Genomic DNA, 24,519 nt, shown 5'->3' with positions numbered 1-24,519 from the left:
AGAGCGCCGAAAGGATACCACTCTATCGCTTGCAGCTCGACTGGGATTATATCCGAGCATTCGCCAATCGTCTGGAACGTCACATGATGATTTCTTCGTAAGAAGTTCATTCCGAATGCACGATTCTGCAGAAATCTTCAACGCTTCAGCAGCATGCCATTTACCTGGCCACTTCTGCTCAATGGAACAGAGATCCAAACAGAGAAGGTCGAGATTGATTGTCCTTTCTGGTGGTAAGTGCATGCCGACCGCGTGAAGTTTTACTCGGATTATCAGTTACATGTTTCGCCGTTTTAGGAAGGTACCATTTAGAGTTTTGAAGCTTGTCACTGTCCATTTAAGACTAGCTCCCGAGGTAAACAAGGGGGCAGAGAACTCGCACCTCTCAAGCACAGAAGTTGCAAACATATTGTATTGATATCTTCGAAACCAAAACGCCTCTTCAGAAAGACAACTGATTATTTAAAACCCAGTACATTATTAGTCAATCAGTATAGTTAAAACTGGTACTGCAATGTTCTGCACGATTTTATTACCGAGGACAAGTACGTTAAAGAATGTTTGTCTAAATAGTTGAGGAAAGGATTGATTGTCCTTTCTGGTGGTTTCGAAAGAGCTCTTGCCACTAGTGCGGGAACGGGATAGAAAACCGGACGCATGGAGAGAGGAGACAGAATCTGACGTCCAACGACGATGGCGACGACCCCCCCTACGACAGCGTCACCGGCGACGACGATGATGCCCGCGTCCTGCATGGCCTTCGGTGTCGTCGGAACGTGCGTGCCGACAGGCGAGTGCGCCGCGATGGGCTCGTTCTCCGAGGCAGGGCTGTGCCCTGGACCGGCAGATATCCAGTGCTGCGTGCCAAACTTCGGCGCTTGCTTCTCGGGAGAAACTGGGCGCACGGGGACGTTCACGAAATCGTGCGGTTCGGGGACTGTGGAACTTGGACTTTGCCCTGGCGATGCGTCTATCACATGTTGCCTTTTGTAGTGCTGTAGCTTGTAAAATGGGTTTGTTCCGTCTACGTAAGTGATTTGGTGAGTGCATTGGAGAGGAAGGTTGGCGGATTAAGGGAGGCGACGTCTCCCGGCCTTATTCAGTGGAATGAACCCGGATGACTTGACCAGTGGGCAGAGTGGGAGCCTGGAATGCAGACGAGAGCAACCCAGAGACAGTTCCAGTTCCAGTTCAGCTGGGGGTCTTTATGTATAGTATAGCTCTTCCAACGACCCTCCTCTTCGGTGATACAGCGCAGTGCTGTGCATATTGTACCACAGCGTGTACAATGCAGCTTGATTATGTATATGCATTTATGTATGGCGATCTTGACTTGTTCCAGCAGACAGTGCTTCCGTATAGCTACTCAGAACTGCCTGCTGAACTGTGAGGGCTTCTCATGATCTGAGAGCATTCCTGCCTTTGAAGCAATCAACAAGAAAGGCACTACATAAACGCTCGCCGCATGAAGAGCTGGTTAAATCCTCCACCTAAGGTTCGACGTTGCAATCCGGTCGCAGGACTCGGACCCACCAAAGAAAAGCGAGGCCAGAAAGGGAGACCTAACACGACGGCTGCCGCAGAGGGTACTTTACAGCTCTGGCGGCGTGGGACGGCCGCCTTACATGGCGCTTTGGCCGATGTCTCGCAAGCCGCGACCGCCAATGCCAGGGGCGCGGCGCTCGCTAATGCCAGGGATTAAAATGCAACCTCCCCCGAGTGCGCCACACGCGCCAAGGGTGCGGCGCTCGCTGATGCCAGGGGCGAAGATCAAACCTGCTCCGGGCGCGTCAGACGCGAAAGCAACGTCTCGTCCCAGGTCCACCACTCTCATGTCCCCTTCCATCTCTTCTGCAACTCCTCCTTCTTCGCCGTGAGCAGCTCCCTCCTCGCAACGGTAGCAACCCGTTCGGCAACGCCGTCCTTCCCCGCTTCCTCCGCCTGGTCGACCCTTCTCTCCCTCTCTTCCAACTTGCACACCCACGCATGTAGCCTCCCCTGCTCGACGCCCGAGTACTTCAAGCTGGCGAAGAAGGAGCGGGAGGGGCGGGGGATGAACACGAGCAGCGTGAGGGCTTCTTGGAATTGACAGGGACTTTAACCAGCTCCCTCACTTCAGCCACGCGCAAATTCTTTGCTTCATCTCCGCCAAGGAGACGAAGCACATCTTCGGTTAATGCGAACGGATAACTTGAAGCGCTATCATGGACAATACCACGGTTGCAGTCCAGCGCAACGCAATGATCTACAATTCCGTGTTCTACTATTCGGACTATCCACACGCCTTGATTATGGTGCGCAAGCCACTTGAAAGGATTTGCATCGAACGCCTTCTTCACAGCTTTAGGAACTCGGCGCACTGATAGTTGAGCGGGAATTTGGTGAACCAGAGAAAAGAGTTGCTTGAGTGTTTTGATCTTCATCGGATGCTTCCGAAGGTACTTGTCGACGCTTGTTCCTCCTGTGGTACCATATAGCGCACAAGTGCTGTTGGACAGCGCAGCCGACACGCATGAATCGTCGTTGCTGCGCACGAGGTTCGGGCCATACTGGTGCACCTCAAACCTTCTCGATTCAGTGATTTGTCCGCGTGCCCCAATACCACCGATGAGAATCGGTACACCGCGATGGGCCATCATCCACGCATACAGTCGACGGAACATCTCTTGCAAAAACTTTTTCTTGCGCGGCAAGTCGTTGGTACCATCATCTATCGCGTTTAGTAGAGCTTGCATCGTGTGAAGGGATAGTGTAATCGAATTGGCATCGATAGGCCAGAAACTTTCGTCACCGCCTGTCAATCCGGCGGCAGCGTACAAAACGCCGTCTTGCATTTTGTGGCCGCTTGCCCCTTGTCGGCCATCACCAATTATCACCCTGTCAATCGCCCAGCTCATGGTGTCCAAGAATACTAGGAATGTTGCACCTCCCCGGAGATCTGCACAAACTTCCGTTCTTAATGGACACACGTGAGATGGGCGCCGGGCTCTTTGGTGCGGGTTCCGGGTCACTTGGAGACGCGGCCGCGGTGCACCGTGCTAGAGGCAGGGTGAACAAGGCGATGAAGAAGACGGGTAAGGGCATTGCGACGAGATGTGCGGGGGGGGGAGCTAGGGAACGTAGACGCCGAAAAATGGCGGGTTCAGAAGGCAGAACGTACGCCGCCTGACCGCGTGTCACCGTATGCCACTGTGGTGGGCACTGGGCGGCCTCTATAGCCACACTATATTGTTTCAGTTTTGAGAGCGCTTTATCCAGCGCGAAACCGTGCGTTGGCGTGCTTTTATAGGGGTGACATTAAAACAATCATGCATTTCTAGGGCGACTTTTCTAACATTTAGGTCTCTGCCGAAATGCCACGATGGTATACGTTTTTATGGGGTGACATCCCCGAATATGAGTTTGTCGGAGGTGACTTTACGATCGTTTTTCTGTCACCCTAGAAAACGTGCATTGTCACCCCCTGAAAAGGACACCATGGACCAAAATCACCCTACTAGCAAAGCACTTTTTAGTAGTGTCGCCCTATAAAAACCCCCACCGCATTGAAATCGCCCCACGTAGATTTCACTTTGGCCGGGTGTCGCCCCAAAATCTACACTTTGACCCTTGATTTTTTCGCAGATGTTTAATTTCCGTTTATTTTTCAATTTCAATTTGGGCCATTTGCGGATCTTGGGGTGACAGGTGCGGCTTTTGATGCCCTTGGGGAGGTGAAGTTCTAGCCCTGGGGGTGTTTTGGGGGCGACTACCCCAATTGAGGTGGCATTGAAGGGGGACGTTCCTCATTTATCCAATTCCGAGGCTGACGTCGCCCTAAGAAAACGACATGTTGAAACATGCCAATCTTTGTCTGTGTCTATAGGGCGACATTGGATCGTTTTCTGAGATTGATGTGATTTCAGTTGGAAATATAGGGTGACATCATATGCGAAACACCGGCAACTTCTACCCACTCTATCTACATACAATTACATACAGTATTTTCCGTATTTTCCATACCACGGAAGCATGTTTACTTAGTGTTTTCATCCCCATAAAGCTGTCTCAGTGCACAATCAGTAACAGAATGCGTCTCAGAACGACAAAGAGAGCAAGTATACTTCCTCTTTGATGGCGCAGGTCCGTTCTCATACCAGCTCTTCTTACGTTTTCCCGCGTTTTTCACTGGCCTCCCACGAGGAGGAGGGATAGCTTTGGGAATTCTTAAGTTCTGACCAAAAGCTACTAACCGTTTCGCTTGTTTGATAACTTTGTCGACAGAGTATTGCGCCGGCATTGAGTAACACCAGCTGTAGTAATTCTCTTTCCATGCTTTCGTCAAATGTCGTCGCGCAACGTGCTTATACAAATTATTAGATCCGTACTTTTCACATATGACAGCCGTTCCGAGATAGCAAGGAAAACCGGAACCATCTCGTGAATGCATGCAGCATGAAGGGGGCGTGTTTGGCTCTGAACGCATGACTACATGCCTCAAACGCGTTCCGTCCACCACGCTTCGTACCGTCGCCTCCATTTGCCCCGTTCCCTCTACAAACCTAACAGACTCCTTATAAACTCTTGATCTCTGAATGAGTAGCGCAAGACGTTGTTCAATGTGAGGTGGTACGGGACTCTTGCAGTTCATTGCAGTTGCTTGCCGCTTCAAAAAGGCAGTTCGCTGTGTCGACACAACTTTCTCCAGCATCTTCAGAGGCTCCACTGTCCTGATGTGGTTTAGCAGGGCGGCGGACATACCACTTTCAGCTCCTTGAGATGTCGTGATTAGATCTTGCAACATCGAGCATGCTCTGTACAGCTCACTGTCATCAAACCTATTCAGGTAATCTGACATCTTCATCGGGAATTTTTTTTTGGCTTGAATAACCTCATCCCTGCTTGGGTTTCGAAGCGCTTTATCGTACATGCGCACACCAACAACCTTTCCCGCACCCAGTGCTGTAGCGAGTTTTTTTCGGACATGCAGTGGGTCCAGGAACAACTTCGCGTGCTGCATGCACCGCTTGTACGCTGAGTCGATAGATTTCTCCTGGTCGACAATTGTCGTCCTTGTAGGTACATCAAACCCTGGGATATCCGCGGCGGCAGCAAAAACTTTCTCCCACGTGTCCATTCCCTCAGCTCCCAAGAAATGGGCGAACACCAAGGGGCAGAGTTGATGGTTAGTGTCGTATCCGAACACTTCAAATGTGGTTCCGTAAGAACGGCGGCCCAAACCCTCGCAATGAGCGGCATCCGCTGCGCATGTCATCCTGCCCTTTCTACAGAAAGCTTCTGCAACCATCGGGACGAAGAGGAACCCGCCATAATATTTACCCTCATCCGCAATATCCGAGACGTCCACATCCTCTACATTAAACCCGGGTTGTAGGGATCTTAGTTTTTCAGAGTATGAAAGTTTTTGCTGTTGTTTGTATATGAATCGTGCAGCCTTGATGCGCTGCGCCTTCATTTCCGTACCGGACAAGATGAAAATGTCCACCCTGTGCCCCAATTCCCTCAACAAATCGGAGTATCCTTCCAGGGCGGCCATGTCAACGGCTCGAGCAGCTGAGATGTATCTGTTCAGCTCGCGCCTCACAGCGCGAATGTGTGAGTTTGCTGGTTGTCGACGGTTAATTGACTTCGCCCTTAAAATGGACGCTAGGACGCTGGTGGGCATGTCAGGGTTCAAGGCGAACTCATCACGAAGCGCCCGTGCGGTCTGCTCAGCGGTATACGCCGGTCTAATTTGACAGGACTTTCTGTCGACTGACTGCCCATAGCACTGGTTTTCGTGCTCTTGGAACCGATTCAACTTCCACAATCGCGATTTCGGTTGCCGATTAAAAGTGAGAGTTGCGGCACAATGCTTTCGTCGACAGTCCATACGCACCATTTCGAAGTTTTTCACCACATTCACTCCCTCCGGCACACCCAAATTCGCAGTATATGCTCGAATGAGCTGCTCGCAGCGCCATCTTCCGGAAAGCTGAATCCCAACCTCAGGGGTATACGGGACGCATCGCCGGGGAACCCACGTCATCTCTGCTACTCTATCCGCCGCTATTTCCGTCATTGCCTTCCGCTGACTTCTCTTTTTTGACGCTCTCTTTTGTTCCGCTCGCCGTTTCTTCTCTTCGTCTTCAGACAAAGTTCTGAGGTCAACTGGCAACACCCTTTCAGCCGCAGCTGCTGCATCACAAGCTTCTCCATTGCTGCTGGTGTCTTCAGGCGTGACGGCTATGTACGCTCCGAAATCAAAGTCATCGTCGTCAATACATTCCGGGCGAGGGGAACGAGAGGAATCTGCTTCATCTTCAATCGAACTTTCTTCTTCGGCATCAACATCCTCATCGTCCTCTTCCTCATCCGAGTTCACCCCGTCACCCCCCTCTCTATCCCAATCATCGTCAGGCGCCCCAACGAACTCCGCTTCCTCACCATCTGGGCCGTGACCCATTTTAGATTCAAACTCTCTACCCAGGACATCGGTCATAAAATCGGTTCCGTCAAACGAGGATGTATGGATCCTGGGGGAATTATTTCGAGCCCCTCCTTGGCTCCTTGATTCATGACGATCCCTTCGTTCCCTCCTCTGCCTCTCTTCTCGTTTCCGCGCCTCATTATCCATACGTGCTCGTTCCTGATAAGACATTCTCTTCTCTCTGCGCTCCCTAGCCATCCGTTCCCGCCTTTGCGTAATCGTCTCAGGCTTTTCCACCTGACATATGTCTTCGTCTTCCGTTTCCCATTCTTGTCTCATTTCCTTCTCCATCCGCTGATGTCCCCATTCACTTTCCGCTGAGCCGTTTCTTTCCCTCTCTTCCTCCAATGCCTGCTCTTTTTCTCTCTCCGCTTCTTCCCTCTTCGCACGTGCTCTCTCCTCCTCTAGCCCCTGCTCCCTTTTACGTCCCAACTCCTGAGCTCTTTCTTCTTGCATCCTTTCTTCACGATTGCGACGCCCCTCCCTTTTTTCCCTTTCTTCACTTTTTTCCGTTTCTTTGCTCCTATCCTCGCCTTTTTCCGCTTGAGAAGACATTTCCTCCTCCTCAGCCATGATCTTTCTTCGAATATTCTCCCTTTCCTCCCTTAACATGAGTTCGAGTAGTTTCTCCTTCGAGGTTGGAATGAGTGTAAAAAGTAGTGTTGCGGGAACTAAATTTGAAGCATTTTCCCCGTTTTCCATCTCATCAAAACGAATGTCTCTCTCAGCTTGTTCTTTTGCGCGAGTGAGCTTTTGCATAGCTTTATTCGCGGAGGAACGATCCGACACACATCTGTCCGGATGAACAAGAAAAGAGAGCTTCTTGAAACGCTTTTGTATATTGCGCAAAGTGGGCTCGTCACTTTCGTCCGCCGTATCTCCGGGATGAGCGCAACAAAAGACGTCAATTACGGGCGTTTCGTTGATGATGATGGTCCCAAAGTGATGCAAGGCCTTTCTGGCGTCTGGCGGAAAAGATCGCATTATCCCTCCAAAATATGGCAGAGAAAAAGGGGAAAGAACAGAGGGTGACAGTGAAAAGCGAGCTGCGGTGCGAGGGATACTTCCGGAGGATGGATTTTTGTGGGGTGACTCTCAGAGAAAGTGGTCGAGGCGCAGGCCGAGGCGCAGGGTACTTGACAAGAATATCTGCGCTGCGGACGTCCTACAAATGAGACACTCATGCCGGCCAGAAACACTGTTTCTGGAGGACCAGTAGTTTCATACGAATTGCTCAATTTTTGCAGATAATGCGCCATACATGCCATTTGTGCAATGTCCGAGTGTTTACCAGAGCTTTGAGACCCACATTTACGTCACATATCGTTGTTGTTGTACACTAGTTTTGAGAGCTGCTCCGTAGCACGCTGATTATTGAGAAAACCCAAAGTTTACAGGGATACATGTTTTGTCACCCGTCCTATCTACTCGTACAAGTAGTCTCAATTTCACCGAAGCTCTTTCAAATTTTGTACTGAAGCGGTGAAATGGAGGGTATGAGGGGAAGAAGGGGTAGCGGATGGGTTGTTTGGACCGAGAAGTGAAAGCTCAAAACCTCCAATGATTACTGCAATGTACGCATGAGACAAAAGTCGTTAATGGTTCATCTGCGCACCGGGTCTGCATCTGGTAATAAGTACATTTTCTTTGCTTGCATTTTCCGCACTTGAACATATCAGTACTTGCCTCTTGCTTGCTAAACGGCATCGCATCTCTGGTCATCTTAGCACGAACTTCCTCCCGATTCTTTCGTAGCTCATGATGAGGGCGCAGGCGTCCGTTTCGCCGAGAATTCGTTCAGAGAGGACAGGGGCGTTGGGGTGTTGGTCAATACAAATGCAACAGCGTTTGATCACATGAGCAATGTCCCAGTCGATGGGAGTGGTGGCCTACCAGTAGGTGACAGTACCGGGGTGTCGCCGTCCCAAGTATGTGTGGACAGATAGACTTTCTTCCTTTTCCAAATTGTTCACCATAGATTGTGTAAATGGGAGCCTGTACAAGTCTGATACCATGCAAGTTTAACAGCTCCGATGTCTTGTTAAGCATGTGCATCCAAGCGATGGAGGACGCCGTCTGAGCGGAAGCAAGCGAGGAAAAGTTCCTCAATAATGTAAAGTCTCTTCACAAAACCCGTATATACATGTCATACGGTCGAACCATATGAGCGATATCCACGGCGCATCATCGAACGACGTGGAATTATCAGTTTCGCTGCAAATACAGTACTTCGTAGGGACAGGATAATGACGAGGACAGCTTGCCGAGAGATACAATGGCCACCTTCGACACCTGTTGATTGGCGGAATGCGTTCTGACCATGACACTAGGCCAATATGAGTGATTCCCATATGGTGACCCTGCTGGACAATGAATGAGGATCCGGACTGCAGAGGGCAGGCTGTGATGTCCGCACAAGTATTTGGTTGTTCCAAGAACATTTTAATACGCAAACCAGGCAGCTACATTACTCATGAGTCCTGCACTGTCGTCGGAGTGAGCGCCACATCGCTAGATGAAAAAGGCTATGAAACAGTGAAAGAAAGAATCGCTCCGGCTGCATTTCAGCCGCACCAGAGACAAGAAAGGGAAACCTACACTATCAACAATACAGGTGCACCACCTCTCCCATGACCCGCACGCCCAGCAATACGCCCGCCACCCTGTCGTCTCCGCCCACTCCTTCCCGCCGCAGCCCATGCACCCGACGGACCGCCGCCCGCCGCGGCCCATCAACATCAAGCCGGTCCAGAAGCCCACCGCCACCTACGAGCTGGATGACTCCCCGCCCATCGAGTCGCACATCGTCATGCAGATGGGCGGCATCCCGTACGCAGACCTGTGCAAGGAAAAGGCCCGTGAGGCCTTCAAGGAGATGAAGAAGAACGAGCACATGGCCAAGGGCGAGTTTGACGGCATGAAGCGCCGAAAGAAGGGTGATACCTCGATGACGCCGCTTGAGAAGTACACACGCCGTCTGAAGATGAACCAGGACTCGGCCGCCGCCGCACGCTACGCGCAGAAGGTGTACGTGCACATGTTGGAAAAGCTCGTGAGGATGACTGAGGAGGAGAAGAAGGGCTTCATCCTTCAGGTGCAGCAATTGCAGCAGGAGAACGCAAAGCTCAAAGATAAGATGATGCAAATGTCGCAAATGAGACAAAGAACAAGGACGCTGAAAGCTTTGTCCAGGAACTCTGGTACACAAGTAGCATGACATGTACAGTGAAAATCACTACCGAGAATACGACTGTGCCGAATGCCCACATTCCCAGCATCTGCCCACCGGCCTGCGGAATGTCACCAAAGCCCCAGAAGCAAACAAAGAACACTACAGCTGATTGCCATATTGCTGAGAGAATCCAGCTCAAAAAGACGCGAAAGTTGTACGCCGTGTTGCTCTGCCCCTTTGAATACATTTCAGGGAAAGCAAGCGCATATTCGGCAGTCAATTCCTGATCGAATATACCGAAGACAATGAGAGGAAGCGATGCCAAAAGCAAATTGTAAAGACCCCCCATCCAGGGATCCAAGAGAGGCTGACCTGAAAATGCTGAAAAGAATGCCCAATAGGTCTCACAAAGAGTCAGCGCCGCATTTCGGTATATTGTGAACAAGACCATTTTTGAGAGCCGTTTGTAGCTCCATCTGCCATGGACTAGCATTAGACGCCCCAAGAAACGAAACTGACCAATACAGTAGTCTGAGGCCAGTTTGGCCTCTTGCCCTTCCAAGCTCACAATTCCCATCCCCACATGGGCCGCTTGAATCATACCGACATCATTAGCGCCGTCTCCAATAGCCAAAGTAACTTTGTCCTTGTCAAGCCGGCGGACCAGCTCGACAATCTCAGTCTTTTGCTTCGGACTCACACGGCAAGCGATGACTGATCGAGCCATGTTTGTCACTACCATTAACCGTTTCTGGAGTTCCTCTTCGAGAGCGTAATGCAATGTTTGTCCGTCAATGACCAGGTCAAGCTTTCGTTACATTGCTGGATCTGTACGCATGGTGCTCCACCTGCCAAGGGCCCGGTCAAGCTGCGCAGCTGTATCTTCGAGATTGTCCTCATTGATGATCACGAAATCCATGCCTTCGTCAATGGCGCCGCATGACAACCCAATATTAATGGCTGTCTCTTGTTTGTCCCCGGTTAGTACCTATACCTTGATGCTGGCTTGTTCCAGCTTCTTTAAAGTCTCTGGAACACCATCTTGGAGTTTGTCTTCGATAGCAGTCGCACCCAGCAAGGTAAGATCACGTTCGAATTCGTCAACAACTGCAGCAACTTTTTCTTCACGATCGATTAACTCGGAATTCGCGTGCCGATATCTTCGATGCCAATCTTGAAACCCATCGTCATCAAGATCTGCATAGGCAAGACAAAGAGTGCGCAATCCTTCCACTGCGAACTCATGAAGATGCTGCTCAGTGACATCGGGTGACTGCCCTTCAGACAGTCTCGCAAAAATGATGGCGTCTGCGCCCTTTGTGTAGATCCTTAGCTTGCCATCCAGATCTCGAGTTATCACGCTCATCCTCTTTCTCGTGGAATCAAACTCGATTGTTTCCACTAAATCATGTGTCTCACTTCGTCCGAATACATCAATAACTGTATCACGATTAGACCTTGATAAATAAGTGAAGCCTAGAATACGTGCTGCATTCACTAGTGCCGCCTCGTCAGGATATGACGCTTGATAACTGATCACTCCCGAATTGTTGTTCGACCCATTCAGAGAACTTAAATTTCGCTGATTCTCATCTGCTGCGCTAGCCCTTGCCATCGTTGAAACCGATACAAGAGAGAAGAACTGGCGCGCCCTGTTTCGATTCCCTCCTCGCGACAGTAGCAACTCGTTCGGCAACGCGGTCCTTCCCTGCTTCCTCCGCCTGGCCGACCCTTCTCTCCCTCTCTTCCAACTTGCGCACCCACGCATGTAGCCTCCCCTGCTCGACGCCCGAGTACTTCAAGCTGGCGAAGAAGGAGCGGGAGGGGCGGGGGATGAACAAGAGCAGCTTGAGGGCTTCTTGGAATTGACAGGGACTTTAACTAGCTCCCTCACTTCAGCCACGCGCAAATTCTTTGCTTCATCTCCGCCAAGGAGACGAAGCACATCTTCGCTTAATGCGAACGGATAACTTGAAGCGCTATCATGGACAATACCACGGTTGCAGTCCAGCGCAACGCAATGATCTACAATTCCGTGTTCTACTATTCGGACTATCCACACGCCTTGATTATGGTGCGCAAGCCACTTGAACGGATTTGCATCGAACGCCTTCTTCAAAGCTTTAGGAACTCGGCGCACTGATAGTTGAGCGGGAATTTGGTGAACCAGAGAAAAGAGTTGCTTGAGTGTTTTGATCTTCATCGGATGCTTCCGAAGGTACTTGTCGACGCTTGTTCCTCCTGTGGTACCATAAAGCGCACAAGTGCCGTTGGACAGCGCATCCGACACGCATGAATCGTCGTTGCTGCGCACGAGGTTCGGGCCATACTGGTGCACCTCAAACCTTCTTGATCCAGTGATTTGTCCGCGTGCCCCAATACCACCGATGAGTATCGGTACACCGCGATGGGCCATCATCCACGCATACAGTCGACGGAACATCTCTTGCAAAAACTTTTTCTTGCGCGGCAAGTCGTTGGTATTATCATCTATCGCGTTTCATAGAGCCTGCATCGTGTGAAGGGATAGTGTAATCGAATTGGCATCGATAGGCCAGAAACTTTCGTCACCGCCTGTCAATCCGGCGGCAGCGTACAAAACGCCGTCTTGCATTTTGTGGCCGCTTGCCCCTTGTCGGCCATCACCAATCATCACCCTGTCAATCGCCCAGCTCATGGTGTCCAAGAGTACTAGGAATGTTGCACCTCCCCGGAGATCTGCACAAACTTCCGTTCTTAATGGACACGCGTGAAATGGGCGCCGGGCTCTTTGGTGCGGGTTCCGGGTCACTTGGAGACGCGGCCGCGGTGCACCGTGCTAGAGGCAGGGTGAGCAAGGCGATGAAGAAGACGGGTGAGAGCATTGCGGCGAGATGTGCAGGGGGGGAGCTGGGGAACGTAGACGCCGAAAAATGGCTCGTTCAGAAGGCAGAACGTACGCCGCGTGACCGCGCGTCACCGTATGCCACTGTGGTGGGCACTGGGCGGCCTCTATAGCCACACTATATTGTTTCAGTTTTGAGAGCGCTTTATCCAGCGCGAAACCGTGCGTTGGCGTGCTTTTATAGGGGTGACATTAAAACAATCATGCATTTCTAGGGCGACTTTTCTAACATTTAGGTCTCTGCCGAAATGCCACGATGGTATACGTTTTTATGGGGTGACATCCCCGAATATGAGTTTGTCGGAGATGACTTTACGATTGTTTTTCTGTCACCCTAGAAAACGTGCATGGTCACCCCCTGAAAAGGACACCATGGACCAAAATCACCCTACTAGCAAAGCACTTTTTAGTAGTGTCGCCCTATAAAAAACCCCACCACATTGAAATCGCCCCACGTAGATTTCACTTTGGCCGGGTGTCGCCCCAAAATCTACACTTTGACCCTTTCAATTTTTGGTTTGATTTTTTTGGCGGGAGTTCATTTTGTGTTAATTTTTCAGGCGGGTGCCGCTGCCCCGGCCATACCAAAGGCGGGCGGTACAGTATGAAGGGCGCCCGCGCGTTCTCTTAGCGGCGCTACCGACCGCCAACGTAACCCCGGGAGGCAGACTCCCAAGACGCTATGGCTCGTTCGACGAGGGAGTTTTCGCCCTCGTGGCGGTTTCACGAGGAATACTTTTCCTAGTCGCTCGGCGAGGTAGCCCCTTACCCTCATGGCGTGCTCGTCCCTCCCCTGGAGGAGAACTCTATGTACTCGGTTCGCGTGGTTCTTTTTCGCCGGCTGGCGTGTCCACCCCCCCATCGGGGAGGGAAAAATTATCTCGCTCGTATGTCGAGGTCAGTGTCCGCCTCTTGGCGTGTATCCCCCACCACAAGAGTGGGATAATTTATTTCACTCGGTTATCGAGGTCATTCTCCGCCTCGCAGCGGATTCGTCCCCCTCGCGGGGGTAGGAGAAATTCTATACTCTGTAAAGGAGGGTACTCCCGCTCAAGAAACGTGTCGTTCCCTCAACTCGAGGGACAAATTATATACTCGGTTAACGAGGGTAATCTCGCTCAAGAAGCGTGTCGGTCTCTCATCTCGAGGGATAAATTCTATACTCTGCTGACGAGGATACTCGCGCTCAAGCAGCGTGTCGGTCCCTCCTCTCGAGGGTTGGGATAATTTGCATCGCTCGTTTATCGAGGTAATATACCGCCTCGTGGCGTGTCAATCCCCTCCTTCCTAGGGGTGGGATAATGTGTACCGCTCGTTTATCGAGGTCATGTACCGCCTCCTGGCGTGTCCATCCCCCCTTCCCAGGGGTGGGACAATTTATATCGCTCGTTTATCGAGGCCCTCCTCCGACTCGTGGCGTGTCAATCCCCCTTTACAGAGGCGAGATAATTTCTATCGCTCGTTTAACGAGATCACTTTCGCCTTCAGGCGTGGATATCCCCTCTAATAGGTGGGCGGAGAAACTTCCAGCTCGCATGACGAGGACTCCCCGCTCTTTACAACGCGGTCTGTGCCTTCCTTCGGTACTACGGGTATAGGTTCTCCTCGTTTAACGAGGTCGTCCCCGCTTTATAGCGTGTTCAGTACCCTCGCTTTGGCAGGGGAAACTTGTCGCTCGTCCAATGAGGACCTTCTTACAGACCCCAAGACGGGGTCACTTACTTCCCCCCGGTGGAGGGGAAGGCCTCTACTCGATGGGCGAGTTGTCCTTTGCCGTAAAGCGTGATAGCTCCCCTCACTTCAGAACGGGGGCCCTTTACAAGTTTGAAGAGGCGCCTTCGGCTCTTGGCAGGGCCGGCCTCCCACCACTTGCGGCTATTACCAGTGTCCGCTCCAGGCGAGGTCACGCTAGGCCTTCGATCCTTCGCAGTCCGACCCCCTCCGCCTCAGAAGTGGGACGTTGTCGCTTCATGGATTGACGAGCACGGTGTGCCAGGCGACGCCCCCGTCCCCTTTTTTGTTTCTTCGGCAAGAGGGTAGTGTAGAACTCTGTCCACCGTCCGACGAGGCGGGTCGCCACGCGACGGCGTTTTCGGGTCGCCTATTCTACGCAGGTCAAAAGGAGGAACCAAGGGTTCAGTTTATTCTTCATCTACCAAGTGAGGTAGATCAGTGGGCGACCCTACTGGGCGGCTGCGACCTCGTACTTAAAGGACCCCGTCCTCCTCCAAATCGGAGACATCCTCTTCCGGCACTGCGCCTTCCGCGCCGGCCGCCTTCTCTCCCGACACCTCCGTCGGTCCTTCCGCAGCTGTTACAGTGACCGTCCCTTCGCGCCCCGCGGGTCGAGCAGAACCCCCCGCTCCCGCCTCGCGTTCTCCCTCGAGCGGGGGGTTGCACAGAAGCAAGCGCAACTCAGCGTCCGACATCGCAGTCGGGTCGCGGCTCTCAACCCCCTTCACTGACGAGCCTCGGGGTTTTTCTCCCGCCGTCCATTCTCGCGTCTCCGCACGCGTACCACTCCGGGTTCTTCCCTCGAGACATACTTGCGTCTCCGAATGCTAACCCCGAATGTGCGGCAGGATGGCGGAACAGAGACGGCAACCACCCCGGTGACAAGATGCACGGGTATTATCGATCGCGGGGACGCTCTATTTTAAGAGGGGGGCTATGTAGTGCACTGACACACCTCATCTTTTGGTCGGTACACCTGTCCCCGGCCAGCGCGACTCCTTCTCCGGGGCACACGTGTACCTCACGCCACGTGTAACCGGGCATCAAGGCCCCTGTGTCCAGGTGTCATTCCCCACGTGTAATGGTTGTCATACCACCCCAAGAGGAGTTTCTCCGGCCGTCGCCGCCGTCGTTTTAATTTAGTATTTTGTAGTTTAATTAATTATAGCTCCGACGTCGGCTAGTATATAGCCGACGTCCGTCCCTAAGTAAATTCTCATGAAGCTTGGGGTCTACAACTCGGGTTTCTGGAACGGAGTCGTAGCCTCGCGTGGGTCCCCGTCCTACGACGGTACCCTGCGAGCCATCTGCGTCCCGATTGCCACCTATCTCTACCGCGCGCGTCGTCCCGCTACACTCGGCTCTCCGCGCGACAGCTGTCCCTACCGCTGTGCTGCTCCTGGGCTCTGCTTTTCTACTTTTGTCCTTACTTTCCCTACTGCGTTAGACGTCCGGACCCCGTGCCGGTTACCCCACGGGTGGTCTCTCAAATCATCCCCGGCGCCCCCGAACGCGCGGTGCTCTGAGTGAGGGGGATTCCCAATCCTCCCCCTCAGTGCACGACAAAATGCTTGAACGGAGAATAACCGACGGGGATGAGTTCTTTCCTGTTTCGGTCGAACATCTTTATAGCGTCAACCAATTCGTTGTACGTGGTTGGGCTGCGGAACATGACGAACTGAATCAACGCGGGATGACCTTGAATGGACTTGCGGAGAAGTCCCAGCTTAGCAGAATCGTTGAATTCGGCTGCAGAGTACAAACACTCCGCCCTCTTCACGAACAAAATCACATCATCATCTTGAAGCCTGAGGTCGATGGCCGACCGGATTGCCACCTCAGGATCTTCTTGTGGTTGAAACTTGTCGAAGAAGGCTTTCTTGACTGCGGAGTAGTTCATGGCCTCTGCTGTGAGGGTGTCATCAGCGGAGAATCGGCTGTGGAAGAAGTCGAAAGCCGGGCCATCAAGGAACGGAAGCAACTCCTCAGCCTTCTCCTTGTCGTCCTTTTCTTTCATTAAAACGTTGTCAAAGTAGAAGAAGAGCTTCTTGACGTCGAAGGAATCGTCAGAGGCTCCTGAGAACGAGAGAGAGAGACCGGCCCACGGCGGGCGGGGCCCCTCGACAGAAATACCTTGTAAAACGAGTTTTTGGTTGAGTTTTGCCCGGGATGGGCGGTCTGTTTATAGGGTGTGTTTGTGTGTGTGTGTGTCGCTACCTCGTCGGGTGAGTGTAGGTGCGGCTTTTATAGAGCTGCGCCGACATCGAACCTCTGACTCGGTTAGCCGTGTAACCCGAGTGTAATAATCAAACGGTATCCCTGGCCAATAGATGGCAGCGGAAAAGACACAAAAATACCTAAAAATCATTTGATAAAGTACTTACAGTAATGCATGCAGCAAGTAGCCAGGGCGAATGGGCGGTTGTTACGGTCAAACCGTAAAGTCCTGAAATCGAATCATTTCCAATTCGGTACTGCACTGTTAAGGATTTGCCATTGATGCTCATATTGGAGAGATTATGCAAACAGAATTCTGCAATACGTATTACACGTATCAAATCTATTGCAGAATTCTCTAATCGGTCGTGACGATAATTGCAGAAATGTGCCATTCTTGTCACAACCTTTTCTGCAATTGCCAAGCCGTGAGAAATACACGTGCACTGCGTGGGCAATACGTGTACCACTTTTGGCGGGAACTGTATATATGTGTTCTTCTCAATGGTTCGTCCCCTACGACCTTCCGCCGCATTGCGCATCCTCAGCGATTTGGTTTTCAGCACCATGGCGGAGGTCATCCATGATGTGGAGGAAGGGGAGGCTGTCGGTACTCAGTCTCCGGAGCTGACGGACTCGGAGGAGACAATCGACATTACAAGCGGGTCGAAGACGCGTGCGGCGGGGCGCAAAGCGAAGTACACGAGCGAGGACGATCTCGTCATCGTTAAGGAGGTGTGTGCAGCAGGCGCGCATGTAGCGCCGTACGGTGCCGCGCGCAAAAGCTTCGAAAAGGCGGCGTGCTGCGCCAACAAAACTGGCGCGCTGTCGTGTGTCGTGTCTGGCAAGAGCATACGAGACAGGTACCGGAAGCTCCAAGAAACATACGATAAAAAGGACAAACGCGAGCGGGCGGCGTCCGGACTTAGTGGAGGTCTGGACGAGCTTGATGGCATCCTTGCAAGTATGAATGAGGCGCGTGGCGACGCCCACGCGAAGAAGAGCGCCGAAAAGTTGGCGAAAGAGGGGAGCGAGGAGAAGAAGGAGGAATGTGGGAGAAGGCTGGTGCAGATGGCGATGAACCGCCGGGCTGCTCTCGATGAAGGCGGCGCAAGCGATGCCGACGCCGATGTCGACGTCGGCGCCGATGCGGAGGCCCCTGTCTCGACGAAAAGGCGCAAGATTGCACCTTCCGGAGGTGATGACCTATGCGCGTTTGCGGCGACGAAACGCAGTGCGGACATCGCACGCGTTGAGATTGAGCGCGAGCGCCTAGAGCTCGAGCGTGACCGCCTGAAGGAGGATAAGGTTGAGCGCGAGCGCGAGCGCGAAGACGGTCGTGAGGACCGCGAAGCACACAGCAGCCTTGAGCTCGAGAAGTTCAAGCTCATGATGGAGATGCTCTCCTCCAAGAAGTAGCCTTGTTGTATTATTTATGGCTTTAGGCTGTTGCTAAGCGCTAAAATAAAGTGCAACCCTAGAGAGAGAGGGAAACAATGAGGCACACTTGCCTCCCAATCTCACACACTTCACGCCTTTCTATTTGGAGCATTGGAGCATGGAGTACTATTTATCCTTTGTGCGAGACGTACTCTTCAAGGGACGGGGGCAGACAGTTGAAATACTGCGAAATCGGGTTCGGACGTACGCAGTTCCGAAAGTTCGTCAGAAGCATGCTCGCAAGATACATGGAGCCCACAGCCGCCTCACGAACCCTCAGCTTCCTTTTAAAGTCCACTGCGGTCCAGTACTGCTTGACCTCCTTGAACAGCCACTCCACCGAGACCCTTGACAGCGCCATAGCCTTATTGAAGGCCCTCTGGTTGTCGCTCAGATGCGAGCCCTGAAACGGCACCTCCATGATCGCCCGTTCGTTGTACCCGGCGTCGCCGTACAGGCAATACTGGTGCCCATCGACAGACAGAAGCTGCTCCAGTGACTCATCGAGGCCACTTCTACTGTACATCGTCCAATCGTGGCGACGCCCCTCCATGGGGCTATAGGCATGCAAAATAAGCCCACATGGGCTCGTAACCGCTTGAAATTTCAGCCCGTGTTTGCGCCTGTGCCCATTGTAGGCACCTTGTTGAAGAGAGACGTCGCCACTGGGTCGCGCGATCGCAATCACCGTCCCGTCGATGAAGCCCACAAAATTATCGAGCGCATGGCTCTTATCACTCACCGCTGCCGCCCAAGCTGGGGCTTTGGCTTCAATGAGCTTTGCGCTCATGTCCTCAGTAATGAGGTGCATACGGGCGTCTAGGAAGAACTGCAAGCCCTCCCAGAATATTTCCGAGAGCTGCAACGCGTGCTTTCCAAACAACAACTCCGCATCTGTCCAGCGAGCAGGGCTTGCCAGCCTACGAAAAACGACGCATGTCGCTAAAAGCGGGGAAACCGCATAACGGTTTCTTTTTGTCTTGGTCACCTGGATCGGCCACGGAAAAATAGACGTCAAGCGATGCACGGCCTCTTTCCGAACCCGAAAAAGGGATAGGCACGAGGCGCCCGGCAGAGAACCAAAAAGGACATGGAATTCAGTGAGCGAAATCGAGAGGGTGCGGCGTGCGTAGCGAGAGCGCTCCCTCTTGTGCTGCGCTTAGCGTTGCGCGATGTTGAGAAGCGCACTTGACGAGGCCAGAGCCGAGCCTCGATCTGTACTCCGCTTGTGCACGGCGGCAGTCAACACCGCACGCGACATAGTCGGGCGCCGCGCGGCCACGCGCGAAGTGTGATCTCGCAATCGACCGCTCATGGCTTGTGTCGCTGCCTAAAACCTGCGTCCCTTGACCGAGAAGGTGATCCTGTGCTCAGGAGTGCATACCGTTTCGCTTTGGCGGCTGCATACTGTTTCGAAATTGCCTCTATACTATTACTCATGGCTATTGCAGAATTCTAGATTGTTCGGTGTGGCGTAAACTACAATTCTGCAATTCAATTAAACAATTCTGCAATCGAGAATTCTGCAATGGGCTTACACTTCTTCGTCACTTCTTCGTCATAACTATTGCAGAATTCTCCTAGCGTAAACCTTAAATTGAGATCGTGTGGTGGTACGGGCGCTGGTCGACAAACACAGTGAATGAGTACAATGTACTCCCGAAGCACCGCTTCGGACTTATCCCTTTTTCCCCTCACTCACTAGCTTACCCCTCTCTACTCGTGAGGTACTACTTCTCTCTTATATAGTCAGCATCCCGCTACTCTCCAGCATCCTGCTGGTCGGTCTGACCGCACAGGACAGACTGTCATTAGAGAGGAGTATATACACCTAGAGACGACGACGAGTAAAGGAAGGGGCTATCGGACCCCGTGATCACACATGGTCCCCCAGCATCCCGCTGATTCTCCAGCGTCCCGCTAGTTGGTTCTCTCCCCGCGACCGTAGCATTCCGCACTCTACGCGTCTGCGCCCGTTTCCTTTCTGATATTCCCGTAGGTCGAGCTTACACTTATCTACGATTCAACCACTCGACCTTTCCCCTCTTTCCCAGAGGTCGCAATGTAAACGCAAACTGCTCAGGCAGATATACATGCCACTGCGTGTATTTAATTACCAGCACTCAACAGCCTGTCCTGATTTTGCCACAACTGTACCTCGCAGATTCACAATCTCCTTTGCATGCACCACCCATTGGCCTACAACTATATCTTCCAACTTCGCATCCAATCACCGCCTTCCAGATGCAAGCGCCGTGATAGTGCCTCAATACAATTGTAAAAAACAACTTGCAGATAGCGATTCCCGGGCCTGGATCCCGTGCTCCGGAAAGAGCTACTCGAGTAGGATTTACCTTTCCCACCCCTCCGTACGTGGCCTTGCTCCTTCCGGCATCCCCTCCAACCCCGATTTTCCGCTTCCCAGAGCCCCAGATGACGCCCCCCCTCACCAAAGGCACCACAATCTCCGTCCGCTTCTCCGCGGTAGTCGACGGCGACACAATTCGCGTCTACCTTCCCAGTAACCCCAAGGCCGAATCCATTCGCCTCCTCAACATCGACACTGAAGAGTCCGTCTCCTTCTCTTCCAAGCCCAAAACTCCCTGGGGTTTAAAGGCCAAATCCTTTGCCTACTCTTTCTTCAAAGGCACGGAAAACGTTGAGCTCGAGTTCCTTGGTACGGAATCCGTCGACGTCGCCCTCGAAAAGCATCGCGGTCTGTTCGGCCGCGTCCTTGCGTATGTTTACAAGGATGGCATCGATTTTCAGTACGTCATGACCCGCAAGGGATACACACCCTATTTTAATAAGTACGGAAACGCTACCTTTGCCTCTCATCACGCGCGTTATGTCGCTGCCGAGCACCAGGCCCAGATTGAAGCCATTGGCGTCTGAGATCAGGTCGGGGTCAATGGCTACGTAGCTCGTGATTATCCGTCTCTCAAGGCTTGGTGGGACCTCTGCGCTAGCCGCATCGACCAATACCGCCGCCTGAAAGCGACGGATAAGACCGTGTATAACACGCATCTGGATTACGAAAAGCTCTCCGAGCTCGCTCAGAAGGGCTCGACGGCTACCGTATTTACTGAAGCTTCATATGTTCGGAGATCTTCCGGCTCCGTCGGTCTCGTTGATATTGGCTCCAAGGAACGCCCATTTGGCCTCAAGATCCCCGACATGGATTGCGACGCAGGCAGAAGCGTACTCGTCTTGCTCAAGTCACGGTACGTCGGGTCTGCGTCCAGGCCCACTGCGGGCTATTGCTACGCGACAGGAAGGCTAGAAATGTTCTCCGGAAGCCCGCACATGGAGATTCTCAACCCTGCTGCCGTCACTGACTCACTCGGCACGCGCGCCGAAGTCACGGGGCCTCTACCGCCCATACCGCCGAGGGAAGAGAATACAGCTGAAGACGCCGTAATAACACCCGTGCCGGAGGAGGCATTGGCCCAGGGCGATGAGCCTGTGCAGGCGCAGGGGGTCGATCTGGTCATCGCAGCATGCTTACCAAACCCGAGCGGCACGGATAGGGGGAACGAAACTGTGACGCTGCGTAACCGGGGGATGAGCGAAGCCAACTTGGAAGGATGGATTTTGAGGGATCGGGTTGGACAGACGGAGCGATTGAGCGGAAGGATAAGTGCCAGCGCGGATTTGGCGGTGCATTAGAAGGCAGGTGGGGTGAGATTGAATAATCTTGGGGACGACGTGATGCTCTTTAATAGGGAAGGGTTTTTGGTGAATTCCGTATCATACGGGGAGAGTGATGCGGCAGAGGGACGGACCGTTGAGTTTGTGTAAATGTGAAAGGGACGAGAAGCCCAGCGGTGGGCCTATCCTGGGGGACGCGGAGATATCGGGCATTCGGAAATCTGCTTCATTCTTGGATGGTTGTGGGTTGTGTTTGTGTTGCAATTCCAACGAAGAAGGGTGGGAGGACAGGGAGTTGGTTCTCGTCACGAATTAATCTTACGAAGATATTTGTATTGGCACTGCCGGATAGCGGCAAAATCAATGTTGCGAGGCTTTGGAGATGGTGATTGTATCAAAAAGAGTACGTGAGCGGTACGAGGCCCGTTCCTTGGAGTGATGGACATCTGTTCTGATCTACATAGCATTTCATTTTCCTTGATGGCGGTTTTCATCGCTACTGTACACAGGGCCCCCCTCCCCATTCTGCTCCCCCTCCACGGCATTGAAGGTGGCCCCTTGGACAATTTTGTGACGAGTTGTATGCCCCATATGTTTTTTGAAGCACCGATAGCGGCAGCCGTTAAGTAGGGGGCGTCTTCAGGCCGATGGCGAGCAATTACAGGAAAGGCTATCCATGTTTGCGACTGATGCCTTTATGTTTTCGTGTGCAGAAATGGCATCTATCTTTGAAGACAACAGTGTTCGCAAAGATGCAGCTTTCGCGGATGAAGATGGAATTTCTTACGGTCATATTGCACCATAATCATATGCAATGCATCGACCTGAGACAAGTATCCAGCGATGTCGTTCATGAACTTTTGAGTACAGTTGAGAAGCTGCAGTACAAATTCGCTCAGCCCAGATAGCGAAAAGAGCCCCTACAAGAAGGTCGACAAATCCATACGGCTTTAACAACGTCCCGGCAAAACACATGACGCCACATACCTCTGACCCTCTATTGAGACGGTGTAGTGCACGGTACCGGTTGACGTTCGTCCTTGTCGACAAGCTCAATATGACACAGGGGCAGAGCAGTTACGGGTTGTCTTTCGGGAAATGTAGTAGCCAATGAGGACAGGCGAAATCGAAACAAAACGGGTTTACGCAAAAGCGAGAGTCATGATTAGGACAGAACACGGAATCACTCGTCATAGAAGACAGAACACGAGGTCATGATACATCCTTCTTCTGAGGGCAACTGCTTGCATCTCGGAATGAACTGCATCTCAGGGATGACAATGCAGTGCCTGCAGATTATACGAAGCAGAAAAGTCGCATGCGAAACCGTGACGGTTAAATGATAAATGGTATGACCTCAGAATGAACAAAAACCAGCGAAAAGTAGGTTAAAAAGTAGACAAAGTGTCTGCTGTTTGTTTCCGAGGGTGTGAGATGTGAGATACCATGAAGAGCAAGACACAATACAAAGACCTGCGTCCGAAAAGGACGTCGTCGAGCTTGAATTTGCCGTCAATGCAAGACTAGGATTTTGAGGTGGATGATAGAGACACCCACCGCCTGTCGATTGATTTTCACTGGGGTGAAAAATCAACGAAATTTCTCTGTATAAGTTTTCTAAACGTGCGCTTTCATCCGCAACTCGTTCGTACAAACACGTCATCCCGTGAGATCAGGTCAGGCAAAAAGACTGTCACACTTCTGCGGGGAGAGCCGGTAGGAGTTTCGATGAAGCAACTGAGCAGAACACAAACTCCCTTGGGCTTGCGGATACTTGAATGTTCTTTGCTTAATATCCGCTATTCGGCTTCATTCACTGAATGCATCGCGTTTCCAATATGGCTTTGGAAGAGTCTGCTTCCAAAGAGGTGAGTTGTTTAAAACAAAATTTCTATTGTCTGCAAGAATTTCAATGGAAGCGCTAAGATCTATAGGAGGTGATACTGCTGAAGTCTTCTTCAGACATGAAAATGCTACACTGCAGTAGTCAGGCATAGGGTGATCCAATATTCATGAGTGTCACTTATTTTAGATCAGAACAATATTATTCACATCCATGTAGATCTTTGCCTGATCAGATATAACATTGAACGTTTCCTGCATTTGCTTTGCACTCTTCTTTCGTTTAAATTTTCACTTTAAACATGGTGTAGCAGGGTGATAATTACTGGTACGGATGAAGAACCAAAATACTCCTTCTGAATGAAAATGTGTAGTTGCTCACAATGTCACTTTGATCCACAGGAAAACTGCACTTCTTTCTTCTGAATTTGGAACCATTTTCCGGACGTGCTTCAATGTTTGAAGCAGTATAGAGCCCATCATATTTTCTATGTCGCTCTCTCTGCGATGCAAGGAAGAGTTTACTCACTGATATCTGTTCGGCGAGCTAACAAAACATGGCGTGTTTATACAGTGGCACTTTTATGAAAGGATCAGCATGATCTGGATATTATCGAAGAAACCATCTACAAGTGATACGTGATTCTGCAATTGCAGCAGAGATGTTGACAGGGTCATTGACAACAACAGCCCAAATGGCAGAGAACTAAAATTGTAGTTTCGTTGTGAGCAAGTGTCTTTTCAAAGAATGAATCCGAACGGGTCAAGCGATTGAAACTCTGATGCATCGTAAGCTCATGGCAGGATACTTAGAGTCACTATCCTTTGGTTGCTCCTTTTTTTTATTTCGATAAAGCGTGACAGGTTGGGTTTCTTTCCACCGAAAAAAACCATCGAACTTCACAGAGCAGACCATCAACCTTAGATTATTTCCGCATGTGAACAATTCAGAGGGCTGATGAGAGCGGGGAGCAGTTGATGTCGCATTGGTGAGTTGTGACCTGTTATTCATCCCGGCTTCCATCGCCTTCTGTTGGAGCCCACTGGAACAATGGATGAATGAAACTGTAAGGTACGATGTAATCGTAACCTCATACGTATGAGGCAATT

General features: G+C 51.7%; 6 protein-coding genes; 1 reads left to right on the top strand and 5 right to left on the bottom strand.

Annotated features, from left to right (window-relative positions):
- Positions 1-8,980: 8,980 nt before the first annotated feature.
- Positions 8,981-9,208, bottom strand: CHC_T00000228001 (hypothetical protein). The gene has a single exon (XM_005719137.1). The coding sequence runs from the start codon at positions 9,206-9,208 to the stop codon at positions 8,981-8,983; it is 228 nt and encodes a 75-aa protein (XP_005719194.1).
- Positions 9,209-9,235: 27 nt separating this feature from the next.
- On the bottom strand, positions 9,236-9,388 carry CHC_T00000227001 (hypothetical protein). Its single transcript, XM_005719136.1, has one exon. The coding sequence runs from the start codon at positions 9,386-9,388 to the stop codon at positions 9,236-9,238; it is 153 nt and encodes a 50-aa protein (XP_005719193.1).
- A 206-nt stretch (positions 9,389-9,594) lies between these two features.
- Positions 9,595-10,368, bottom strand: CHC_T00000226001 (hypothetical protein). Its single transcript, XM_005719135.1, has 2 exons — positions 10,129-10,368; positions 9,595-10,044 (listed from the first exon to the last, which is right to left on the bottom strand). The coding sequence occupies exons 1-2, from the start codon at positions 10,366-10,368 to the stop codon at positions 9,595-9,597; spliced, it is 690 nt and encodes a 229-aa protein (XP_005719192.1).
- Positions 10,369-10,629: 261 nt separating this feature from the next.
- On the bottom strand, positions 10,630-11,007 carry CHC_T00000225001 (hypothetical protein). Its single transcript, XM_005719134.1, has one exon. It carries the CDS (start codon positions 11,005-11,007, stop codon positions 10,630-10,632), a length of 378 nt encoding a protein of 125 aa, XP_005719191.1.
- A 9,342-nt stretch (positions 11,008-20,349) lies between these two features.
- CHC_T00000224001 (hypothetical protein) lies at positions 20,350-22,026 on the top strand. XM_005719133.1 is given in 2 exon segments: positions 20,350-20,811; positions 20,812-22,026. The coding sequence occupies 1 exon segment, from the start codon at positions 20,350-20,352 to the stop codon at positions 20,809-20,811; it is 462 nt and encodes a 153-aa protein (XP_005719190.1). The 3' UTR covers positions 20,812-22,026.
- Positions 22,027-23,376: 1,350 nt separating this feature from the next.
- Positions 23,377-23,562, bottom strand: CHC_T00000223001 (hypothetical protein). Its single transcript, XM_005719132.1, has one exon. The coding sequence runs from the start codon at positions 23,560-23,562 to the stop codon at positions 23,377-23,379; it is 186 nt and encodes a 61-aa protein (XP_005719189.1).
- Between the last annotated feature and the right edge of the window lie 957 nt (positions 23,563-24,519).

Source organism: Chondrus crispus, genomic scaffold (assembly GCF_000350225.1).
Source record: "Chondrus crispus Stackhouse genomic scaffold, scaffold_468, whole genome shotgun sequence".
In the NCBI taxonomy this organism is placed as follows: Eukaryota; Rhodophyta; class Florideophyceae; order Gigartinales; family Gigartinaceae; genus Chondrus; species Chondrus crispus.
The sequence above is the reverse complement of the archived record's forward strand: the minus strand, read 5'-3'. Positions and strand labels throughout refer to the sequence as shown.